This window comes from Micromys minutus (genome assembly GCF_963924665.1).
Source record: "Micromys minutus genome assembly, chromosome: 3".
NCBI classification, from domain to species: Eukaryota; Metazoa; Chordata; class Mammalia; order Rodentia; family Muridae; genus Micromys; species Micromys minutus.
Genome location: NC_137972.1, coordinates 18,245,243 through 18,257,364, shown reverse-complemented (window position 1 = coordinate 18,257,364; position 12,122 = coordinate 18,245,243). Strand labels below are relative to the sequence as shown.

General features: G+C 42.0%; 1 protein-coding gene across 1 annotated transcript; it reads left to right on the top strand.

Moving 5' to 3' along the window:
• Positions 1–1,205: 1,205 nt before the first annotated feature.
• Positions 1,206–11,652, top strand: LOC308418832 (C-type lectin domain family 2 member F-like; the record flags this gene model as incomplete). The annotated part of the gene is made up of 5 exons (XM_080914394.1): positions 1,206–1,308; positions 4,274–4,399; positions 5,319–5,497; positions 6,026–6,132; positions 11,526–11,652. The coding sequence occupies 5 exons, from the start codon at positions 1,206–1,208 to the stop codon at positions 11,650–11,652; spliced, it is 642 nt and encodes a 213-aa protein (XP_080770520.1).
• Positions 11,653–12,122: the final 470 nt, after the last annotated feature.

Below are 12,122 nucleotides of genomic sequence, written 5' to 3'. Positions count from 1 at the left end.
GTAATAGCCTCCCTTCCTCTCTCCTTCTTTCCTTCCCTCCCTCCCTCTCCCCCCTCTCTGTCTCTCTCTATCTCTGTGTAACAGCTATATATTTAATGAAATTTAAAACAAACTAGAAAGGCAGGGTGAGCATCACCATGGCCTCACAGAGGAGCAGATCCTCCTCCCAGTTTGCCTGTCCTTTCTCTGTAGATGTGAAGATGCTTCGAGGCCTCTGGGATATCAGTTACTCTGCTGTGTACATTGTGATGGAGTGCTATTGGGATTGCCAAAATTATGTATTAACTGTAAACTCTTGTGTCTATGAAACTAAAAACAAAACAAACAAACAAACACACAGAAAAACAGGTAATCCTGTGAGGCCCCTTGCTCAGGGAGAAATAACTTCCTAGAATGCTTCAAACAGTTCATGTAAGAGAATAGGCCCCAGATTTTTAGTTCTCTGAAGAGAACAGGGGGATGGTAGGTAGAATTTGTTGTTGGGAAGTGGGGGGTGACTGGAGGATGGGCAGCCCCTGTGGGCTTCTTTCTTGTTGGTTCTTCTTGAAGCAGCAGAGGGGGAGGAGCATCAAGGGAGGGTATGACTTGGGGCAAGACTTCCTTTTAGGAGATATTTAGCTTAGCTGTATAATCAAAAGGTTATTATGATTCTACCTGTAGGCCTGCAGATCTTTTCTGCTCCCTGTTCCTTCAGCACTTGCTGAGCCTGACAAGGGGTGTGGCAAAGGTGGGGTGGGGTGGAGCAGAGAGCACCAGCAGGACAGGGATGGGGCCTTCAGGGGTCTGACCCAGGAGAGGACACACTTCCACTCTGTTGCTAACTATGACCTGGTCTGTGACCACAAGGAAGGCCCAGCAGGGGAGCTGGATGGCAGAGGGGGCAGCATTGTCACCAGTGGTGCAGAATTACTGTGGAATTTGGGTGGTACAGCCCCAGTCAAGTCTCAACAGAGATTGTGAAATCAGGCTGAAGAGGACAGGTGACGCATCAATGGTCATCCATCACCCCACTGTCATCCCCACCTTCCCTGAGTTGGTAAGCTGATCCTACAGCCTTAGAACTACTCACCCTCTGGGCCCAGGCACTGGGGGGCGTGGCAGACTTTCCACACTTTGCCTAAGCCTGTCACAGGAAAAAGACGTTCTTCCTGCTGCTGGCTAGACTCAGTTGGCCGCTCAAAGCCTGGCACAAGGGGTCCGCAGAGATGTCGGGTAAGCAGGGGACCGGCCTTGAAACAGGGACGGGGAAGTCTAATGCGGGCGCGAGTCAGGAGCTCCTCCTAGAGCCACTGCAGTGTAATGAAGGAGGTGAGATCCCAGGGCTCAAGAGCTGCCCCCCTCCGCCTTTACCAGGGAAGAAACACCTGCCTTTCTTGCCTGCAGTGTCCTGGAGGTGGAGCAGGAGGGTAAGTGAAAGATGGAAAATATGCCTGGGCAGGCTAAGCCAGAGGAAACTCTGGTGGAGGACCACAGCAATCTGGGTATAGGGGCGACATATACTCGAACTATCTAGTAGCTGGTTCCCTGCAAAGTTTCTCTTAGTAAAGGTCCTGCTCTCAGAGAAATAAATGACCAGCCGTTTTGTCAGGTAAAGTAAATGACTAAAGGTCTTGGGGCCCGGAATGATCTCAACTTATTCTCAAATATTAAATGGGTGAGAAGCTCGATTCGCTGGTGTGGGGCCTGATGTGGGATGCGAGTGCCTAGTTAGTGACCCACTGTTGGTAAGCAGAGCTGGTGCTCAGGATGAAACCAATGCTGGGTTAAGGCTCCAGATGCAGATGCGCATCAGACCACAGACAGACCAGGTGTTGGTTGTTGTAGACACCAGGACGGTGGCCATTGAATTCGGAATCCACTAAGGAAGTGTGTCTGTAACAACTCACCTGCCCACTCAACCACCTGCCCTGAGAATGGATGGCTCTAGAGCTTCAGGACCATGACTTTGTTGTCTGACGATCAATCCTTTTATCTCTGAGATGAGATGGTGATTTATTTTTCTTGCCCTGTCCTCTGACTAGGACCCCCAGAGTCGCACTAGAATGGTGAGCAGACATCCTTGTCTTGTTCAGCAGGAGTGAGGAGGGAATCATTTCCAATGACTGTATTGAGTGTTTCTTATGATGATTGTATCTGTACCCGATCAATCACTATTCACATTGATCCTGGCAGCAGCAGCTCTCCTCCCACACGCCCCAATGTACTGTGTTCCCTGATGACAGACACTTACACACAGCGTTTATATTTTTATATGCCTTCAACAGATCAATGGTTTGGTCACTTCCTAACCTTCACATGGCTAATCCTTCCCCTCCAATATTCTCAGGTTATTACTAAAATCTATACTCCATCTTTGTTTCCCTAGCTGTCATGTCTCCCTCTCTGTCAGTGACCCTCTGGCTCACACATTCAACTATGTTCTTGTCCTCTCCTATATCTCTCAGGCCTGGCTCCTTGACTCTCCTCCTCCCAGCACAGGGATCTCCCTCCTCCTCCTCCTCCTGTCTCCCTGCCTGGGAATCCTAGAAGTCAGGCCTCTGTCTGCTCTGCCAAGGCATTAGCTGTCAGCATCTTTATTTACCAATCAGAGCCAACTAGGGGTAAGTTCCTCAGTCTTATGTGTGGGACACTGCAGACAGGGTTTTTTTTTTTCCTGTGGAGGGGACATAATTCGCATGAGAGTAAAGCATCTACAGTTTGTTTATGACACATATCTCTTTTTTTTAAACGACTTTATTTTACAAAAAAAAGATAAATGTACAGATTTTAAACATATTTTGCTTAAAATTATACATTTTTGTCAGTAATGTTTTTTCAGATATTAAAATAATTTTTACATAAAACTATGTGAATATATTTTTTTTAGTCAGTACTTGATTTTTTCAAGGGCTTGACAGTATGCATTGAAAACACAATAGTTACAATGAGCGTAAAGTACATGCAAAACAAAACGCAACATGGAAATTGTCAAAGTCTTCTTGTTTTGTAAATATATATATATATTTTTTTGTTTTCTTTATTTCCTAGACTTCATACAGTCTGTGAGTTGTTTCTGGGGGAGTGCAAGCCTCTGGGGTTAGCATCCCAATATCAGTGACTGCATATTATGTCTGTTCTTTTGTGACTGGGTTATCTCACTCAGGATGATCTTCTGTAGATGCAGCCATTTTCTTAAGAATTTGGTTAAGTCATTGTTTCTGGTGGCTGAGTAGTATTCCATTGTGTATATGTACCACAATTTTTGTATCCATTCATCTTCTGAAGGACATCTGGGTTCTTCCCAGCTTCTGGCTATTATAAATAGAGCTGCTATGAACATTGTGGTGCATATATCTTTGTTGTGTATTAAAGTGTCTCTGGGGTATATGCCCAGAAGTGGAATAGCTGGGTCTTCAGGTAGTACTATATCCAATTTTCTGAGGTATCGCCAGACTGATTTCCAGAGTGGTTGTATTAGCTTGCAACCCCACCAACAGTGGAGAAGTGTTCCTCTTTCTCCGCAGCCTTGCCAGCATCTGCTGTCATCTGATTTTTGGATCTTGGCCAATCTGACTGGTGTGAGGTGGAATCTCAGGGTTGTTTTGATTATGACACATATCTCTTGTCAGATTGAGGGCATTTCTCCAATCCTAATGTGTCATTGCTGTGGGTTAAATTGAATTTTATTGTATGTTTTGGTGAAAATACCACAATGTTTTCTTTCTGTGTTTTCAGTTTGTTAATATGTCGAATTATACTTTCTCAGTTCCTTAGAGTATAGACAGATAACAGGTAGAAAGGACAGAGCCTAATGTAACCTCTGCCTCTAATTCAGTATTCAGCTAAGACTGGCCTTGAACTCCTGACTCTATGGCCTGCACCTCCCCTGAGCCACAACTGTGGCTCTGAGATGCCACCCCTGGAAGGTTAACGTGCTGCTCTTGTTATTATTCATGGGGTCCTCTGTGTTAACCAGGTCTATCCTGATGACAGGAATCCTGTGGGTAGCTCTTCGTTGTATCTTTTGTTAAATGATGCCCACTGTCTCTGTATATTGTTCTTTTATTGGCTCTTAGTTTAATAACTTCAATATTAAAGTTTTGTTTGTGCAAAAAGTTTGTTTGTCTTCCCAATAGTCTCTTGAGACCCAAGAACTTCATTTATAGATGGAGACCTTCTATGAAAGGGTTTGCACTAGGAAAGTACACATAAAATCTATAGATGATTTTCCAGTAATTTTATCTATTTCTGTAAAAAATTTTGGAGATGATCATTCCCATTGTTATATTTTCAGGAATAAAACTTCAAGGAAAAAGTATCACACCCACCTCCCCCGAGTCTCCTGCTGAGCTTCACTGCTGCTATGTAGTGATCACGGTCCTCACTGTAGCTGTAGTTGCTCTTTCTGTTGCTTTGTCGGGTAAGTGACTTACTCTCCAAATCCTGCAGCACTCCATTCACATTCAGATTTTACTATTGACCACTGTGAGCCAGGCATTGTGGGAATGGCTCTAGAGAGAACTCAGTTAGCATAAGTTCCTGTTCTCTGGGAACTTAGGTCCAAACAGGAAGGTTCAGTGAAGAAACACAAGGCTGTGGAGAGCACAGGAGGTTATGGTCAGCATCCCTGGAAAGATGACATCCAGCAGGCTCTAGGGAGAGATGCAGGGGACCTAGGTCCACCTGGGAAAACTGTCCATGACAGCGAACAAGGGGAGAAAATGCCAAGGTGGAAACTCTAGCAACTGTGATGACATAGAAGAATAATATGGCCAGGAAGTTACACTAGTACCCCCATATCTCACGGTGTTACATACTGGGCTCAGCTGTATTTTGACAATATTAAGTGGAAAGTTCCTGAAGTAATGAACTGATAGGATTTTCATACTGCACTGTTCAGACGAGTGTAGTAAAATCCTGCACTGTCGTCTTACGTCTGTGCATCATCCTTTAGTGCAACGTGTCCACACTGTATAGACTACCCACTCAGAAGTTGTCATAGCTGTCTCTGATGTCAGGCTGACTGTGAGGTGTCCATACAGAGTGCTTGCTGCTGTCGCAATCCCTACTGTAGGACACAGTCATCCAAAGCACAGGAAGTGGAGCTGTTATAGAAGTGTCCTTCCTGGGAGCTCTACTGTCAGTGAGCACCTGAGAGAGAATGGGACACAGGCCCAAGGTGGGAGGCCTTTAGGTAAGGGCCCATCATGCTCAGGAGAGGGTCCTACAGTCACTTAGGAAAGCTGCAGTAAATTCACACCTCATAGATGACCTCAGGAGGGTATGCCAAAAAGAGACAAAGCATGTGTGTTATAATTCATGTATTGTCTAAATTTTAGTGAAAAAGACAGAACAGATCTCAATCAAAAATACATATGCTTCTTGCCCGAGCAACTGGATTGGATTTGGAAATAAATGTTTTCATTTTTCTAAAAATACAAGTAACTGGACATCCGGTCAGAGTTTCTGCATGGAACATGGGGCCCAACTAGCTCGATTTGACAACCAGGAGGAGCTGGTAAGAAATGGGCAGGGATCAGTTTGTCTGCTCAATTATTTACTTTGTTCTCATTGCCATAGAGAGTTACAGATGAGGCAGAGGAAGCATCCCTTCCCAAACACACAGAGATATGGGGAAGTTGAGTGTGTTCTGTTACTGATGTTTGACATCTGTCTGGCGTCCTGAGACATTGAAGAAACATTCTCTCACACACAGTGTTTATATTCAGTTGGAAAGTCAGAAATGCCAGATATTTTACTGGGACACCTGGTTTTTATGAGCATTGTCCTGTAAGATGGCCCATGTTGCAGACTGTTAATAACTGCAATGGGATTTAACCCAAAACTCTTCTGGCCAGAGGAATGTGTTGTTACATTTGGTACTTTAATTCAAAACCACAGATATTAAGTGGATTCTTTGAGAAGTGGGAACTAGTACATCCCGAATTCTGTGACCTTCAGTTCCATATTTAGAGGAAGCTGTGGAGTGAAGAGACTCCAGGACCATCTGATCAGAGACATAAGTGTTCACTTTCTGTGTTGACAGAATTTTCTGAATGGATACAAAGGGTTTTCTGGCCACTGGATTGGCCTGCACAGAGATTCACCAGATGACCCTTGGAGATGGACAGATGACACTGATTACAACAAAACGTATGTTTCCACATGTTTTCCTTCTAATGTGTTCATGTGTTGTGATGTGTGTGAGTTGTGCTATGAGTTTTGAAAGCCTGTTCCATGTAAATCCAAATGTACTGGGAAGGAAGGAAATTAATTCCTTGGTCTGGACGTGTGCCCTGGGCGTATGTTGTATGTCTCACGACACAGCCAATCCCCAGCAAATTTCACATGCTCACAAATTGAAATTGATTGGATACTCTGCCCTCTACTAGCCACTGTCATCACAGCATTTACACAGTGTCATTTCCTTCCACATGATCAGCATTATGGTGGCATTGGTAGATGATGTCTGCTATCACCACTTGGTGATAACTGTCTTTGTTGGTGTAGACAGAACTGCTGATGGCTAAGGCTCTACAGCCACATGAAGCTACATCAGACCTATAAGCCTGTGAACTGTCAGTCTGCTGTTTGCATGGTTGTACCTGGTCACAGAAGCAGAGACTCCAAAGATGCTGAGGATGTCAGTTAAAGCTAACTGGGGACATCTCTTGAATGTTAGCTTACTCATTTCAAATAGAACCATTTCATTGGAAAGGTAACATAAAGAACCTTTCACGTTCATAATTAAAGACCTACCAGCAATTTTCCTAGTGATGTAATAACTCCCACTTTTATACCTGTGTAAAATACATAAAGAGAACATTGGAAATCACCTTTGTTAGGCTACCCACTGCTGTAGTTCATTTCAACGGGGCAGCAAGCATTGTCCCAACATTACAGGGTTCAACATAGATGAGTAACAGAGGTGTGGGTTCAAATCCAACCCTGACTACGGAAAAATTTCCATGGGCAAAACAAGTGCATTGCTTTCTGTTGGATTCTGCTTCTACTTTATAAATTGGTGGTAAAAAGGAAAGAGATATGATAATAGTTATGAATGCAATGGCAGACTCTGCTGGCTTATTTTTTGTTTGTTTTGGTTTTTCATTTTAGGGTTTCTATCCTAGGAAGTGATAACTATGGCTACATCATTGAAAACGTGATCAGCACTGGCAGAAGCTACATACCTAGGAAGTTTGTTTGCAGCATGTCCATCAGCAACACCTTACAATGTTAAAAGACTCCCTAAAAGAGGAACTAGATGTCTGGATTGAGGGGCTCACCATGTGTCCTGTCTGCAGACATCTATGATCTAGACATGTCAACCTGACTTTCTTACCTGGCTCATAAAAAAGAAGCTCAGGAAGGCTGTTTCGTCCCTCTCCTTTCTCCCCATGACAGCTGCCATAATACCACGAATGTGAAAAAATCCCCAAAGCTAAAAAGGGTTCATGACCTGGAAAAATCACAGGGGAACAAAGGACAAGGCTCATATGAGGGAAAAAAATTCTCTGAGGATTGTCAGTACCTCATTTGGAAGCTTTATAGAAAGCAGGTGATCTAATCAGAGAGATGCTGTTCCCTAAATTACAACACTCTTCTCTTCTCTGTCCCCTTGTCCCCCCATGTGCCCTCATTACTTACAGCAGACCAATACTCAAAAATCAAGAACAAAATCTCTTTCTTATTTATTTATTTTCAATTGAACAACTTTATTTTAAAAAACAAAGATAAATGTACCGATTTTAAGCATTTTTGCATCAAAGTATACGAATACATTTTTGTCAGTAGTTAATTTTTTTTAAAGGTTTTATGGTGTGCATTAAAATCTTACTAGTTACAATGAGCATAAAGTACATGTAAAACAAGATGTAACCTGGAGTTAGTCAAAGTTTTCTTGGTGTGTAAAGATTAAGCATAATGGTTTTTCATTTTCTTTTCTTTTCTTTTTTTTTTTTTGCCTTTGTTTTTTCTTGGACTTCATATAGTCTGTGAGTTGTTTCTGGGGTGAAGAACAAAATTTCTAATGCCCTACAATAAACCCTCTCCCAACAAAAATGTCTATACACTCATATTCAAGTTTACTGACTTGTAACCTCAGAGACCCAGTAAGCAATTAATCCCAACCACCCTTGGAATCACCACCCATGGCCTTAAAGCATCTCAATAACTTCAGAGATACTAGAAATAACTATCCCCAGCAAACTCAGCCTCAGTGGACTGGGGCTCCAGGACCTGTAACCATAGGAATCTTCCCTATTAATCTACATTTAACAAGATCAAACACACTGGTCTGGTATCCTTTTCCAGCAAAATTAAAAGAGCTATGCAAAGCTGTCTATGAGGATGAAATTTATAACCCGGGGATCAAGTCTATTTTACAAAGTTTCTATAGGAACATTTTAATTTCCCAAGTCTTGGAAAGACATATGTCAATCTTCTTTCTCCAGGCCTCTATTTGTCCAGCAAGAGGCCATATTTAGAGATGAACATCAGATGCAGGATATAAATAAATGAAATATATAAACAACAGATAGGGCTACAACAAGAACAAAGCCCCTGCCACACTTATTCAGCTTGAATCATGACCAGCTGTTGGGCCAGAGCAACTTCTCCACAGGAATTCAGGCTTCTTTATTCCTGCTGCATGGTTTGGAAGGTTCTGGACACTGCCATGCTTCCTATCATGATGATAATGAACTGACCCTCTCAAACTGTAAGCCAGTCCCAATTAAATGTTGTCCCTTAAAAGAGTTGCCTTGGTCGTGGTGTCTCTTTATAGCAATAAAACCCTGATTAAGAAAGAAATTGGTACCAGGGACTAGAGTTTTGACGTGATAGCTTTGACCATGTTTTTATTTGGAAGAATGTGGATCTTAGGACTTTGGATTTGGAAAACAGTGGGATGCTTAAAGTGGGGCTTTATGATCCACCCTAGAAAGAATATGGATTATATTGATGCTAAGGGCGATTTGAACTGTGGGGGCCTGGAACAAGTGGCCTCAGAGTAAAAGAAGGTTAGTATGTGGCCTAGTGACTGTTTTTGTGATATTTTGGTGAAGAATGTGGCTGCTTTTTGCCTTTGTCTGAGGAGCCTGCCAAAGGGTAAAGTAAAGAGACTCAGATTAATTTCTTTGAGAAAGGAAGTCTCAGAAAAGCTTAGCATGAACTTTGTCCTGTGGTTTACTCTCATGAGGAGCATTTTGATAAAGTGTAGCAAGCTTAAATAGGAAAAGTCCAAAATATATGGTATAAATATTAATGGGAACCAGAGAGTGGAATGGAAATGAAGCCATGTTTAAGCAGATAAATATATTGAGGAAGTGGTGACCTCATCACAAGATACTATCAAGTAAGCTTATTGTTTATGTGTTTGCAGTTGAAAAGAGATAGTTTTATCTAGATAATATTATGGTCTTTTTATGGTTTTTATTTGACAGAAGGACATATCACAGTGTGTTCATCTGATAAAGGTGGATTTGATGGCCTTTTTCTTTTTTTTTTTTTTTTAAATTTGACTATATGTGAAATGAACTACAATTCAAAAATGGTGGAAGCAGCTGTGATTTAGACCTTGTCACTGGAATATAGAGGTTCCTTGAGGCATAGCAGCCATGAAAAAGCCTAGGTGTAGGCATGGTGGTGCATACTTTTCATTCTAGAAAACAGAGATAAGTAGATTTTCTGAGTGTTAGGCTGAAAGACCTCCAAATTAGGGAAGCCCCTCACTCTAGTACCGGGAGAACTATAACCTAAGAACTCACAGAGATCCAATTTTGTTGCAATCAGGCAAGAGGTTTATTCGGGGGGGAAGGCCAAAGCTCTGGGGAAGACACATATCTCACACAGGAGATAGAGGAGTCGACCCTGAACTCATTTAGGGGGATATATTTATAGGGAAAATTATATAAGCAGTTAACAACAAGCACATAACAATTTTATTGGTTTATTCAAATTGGTACTCTCTGTCTGCTTTTGTATATGATTCAACTCCAGATCACCCTGTTTTGTGGCACACTGACCTTTATATTAGTTTTTCTCAGGACTTCAGAGTCAGATCTTATGAAGACGAGGTGGTCTGCAGTTTTTGTTCTCAGCCTTGAGACTTACTTGTCCTCAAGGCAGGGTTAGTAGGGCTAACTTGAAACTTTAACTCTTTCATTCCCCACTTCTTTTAGTGGTTAGAACTCAGTATCTTTACTTTACTTGGAGTCTCTTAATGCATGATATTGCTGGCTAAGTATTAAAATCTGCACTGCACTAGCTCTCTAATGAAAGCTATTAACTTATTAAGAATGCATGGTCTAAATGTAAGAAGCAAAAGCAAAATTAAAGAGACCTCACTAATGAGGAGATTAAAGTGTTCAGCTATGGGAATCTGTTAAACCATCTCTCAAACTATTTTTGCTATTTTTGTTGTTTTTTACTGTCTCTTTTTTTGTCTAGTCTTCCTCTTAGCTTACTCAGTCTTTAATCACTATTGAATGATTTACATAAAAGCACCATTTTTCTCTTAAGACAGAACATAGCCCTCATCTTTAAGGAACAGTAACTCTAGAATCCTGTTTTGCAAGACCACCTCTGAGAGGGAGGTGAGTGACTCTTTAAGCTTAAATATGGATTTTTTTAAGGCTTTTAAATCCTCATCTATTTGGATCTTAATGTATGGAAATATTGAGTCACCTGTATTAGTACTGCTGTGTTTGTTCCCACTCCCGCTGCCACTCCAAGCCCCAATATATCTTCTAGGAGTTGTCAAAAGAACTAGATATGGCCCCTTCCAGTGAGGTTTCAGTTTTCTACTTGATCGAATCAGACCAGGACTGTGTAGTCGGTCTGGATCTGGTGAGGTATGTTTCCAGTCTCACAGGCCTCTTTCAGGTGTTTCAGGCTTGTTGTCTTATCAACTCAAGGGCCTTTTGTCAGGCAAACAAAGGTTTGGAGAGAACAGCATCAGGATTATACACTCTACAGGACTCAGTGAGCAGTGGCGGTCCCCCACACAGGATCTCATAAGGTGTTAGGCCAAAGGGGTTAGGGATGTTCTGTACTTGGAGCAGGGAGAGGGGAGGAGGACAGTCCAGTCCCCCCACTGGTCTCTGAGGCCAATTTTGGTCTTTTTTTAGGTTTTATTTATCTCCTCTACCTCCTCCAGAGGCATTGAGAATGTCAATGAAAGCTAACTGGGGAAAGCTCTTGACTATCAGCTTAGTCATTTTGAATTTCTATTTGTAAAATACATCCAGAGAGAATTGAAAATGAGCGTTGTGAGGCTATGCAGTGCTCCAATTCATTTGAACACGGCAGCATGCATTGCACACACATTACAGGGTCAACAGGGATGAGGGACACAGGTGTGGGATCTAATCCAACCTTGAGGACATATAAATGCCTAGGTGCAAAACTAGTGCCTGGGATTCCGGTGGACTCTGCTCTGATTCATATGACAGATCAGCGGTGAGGATGAGAGAGAAGTGATAGCAGGAGTGAACGCAATGGCAGGCCCTGCAGGAATCTTTCTCTTTTCTTTCTTTTTGCTTTAGGGTTCCCATCCGAGGAGATGAATTACATGGCTTCCTGAGTGACAAGGGGATCAGCACTAGCAGGCTCTACGTAGACAGGAAGTGGATCTGTAGCAAGGCCACCTGCTACACCTCACAGTGCCAGTAGATTTGTATCCTGGGTAGAGAGAATGTCAGCGATCATGAGGAACATGACATGGTATCTACTGGTGCTGCCTCACTAATGATCTGCTAAAATCATCACAATCAGTGCATAATGCCTGGTGACATCAGAGATCACAACTGTCTCTGAGGATTATTCTTATGTGTCCTTGAGATTGGGGTCATGGGAGATGCACAGAGGATTCTGAAATCTCTTATAGCAAAAGTAGTGAACAAGTGTTTGTCATAAACGCTATTGTTCTTCGTCTAATAATTGAACAGAAATGTTTTTAGAATGATGACAAGTAACTTCAAGTTTATATTCAGAAAATAACTAAAGGGAAATTAAAATTTTGATCTTGTGACTGATTAAAATGTTGACGTTTCATTAACTTATCAGAATTTCATTGATCAATGTTAAAATTATAATCTTCGAAATAAGAAAACTAAGTGGGGGCATATGAAACACTTTGAATG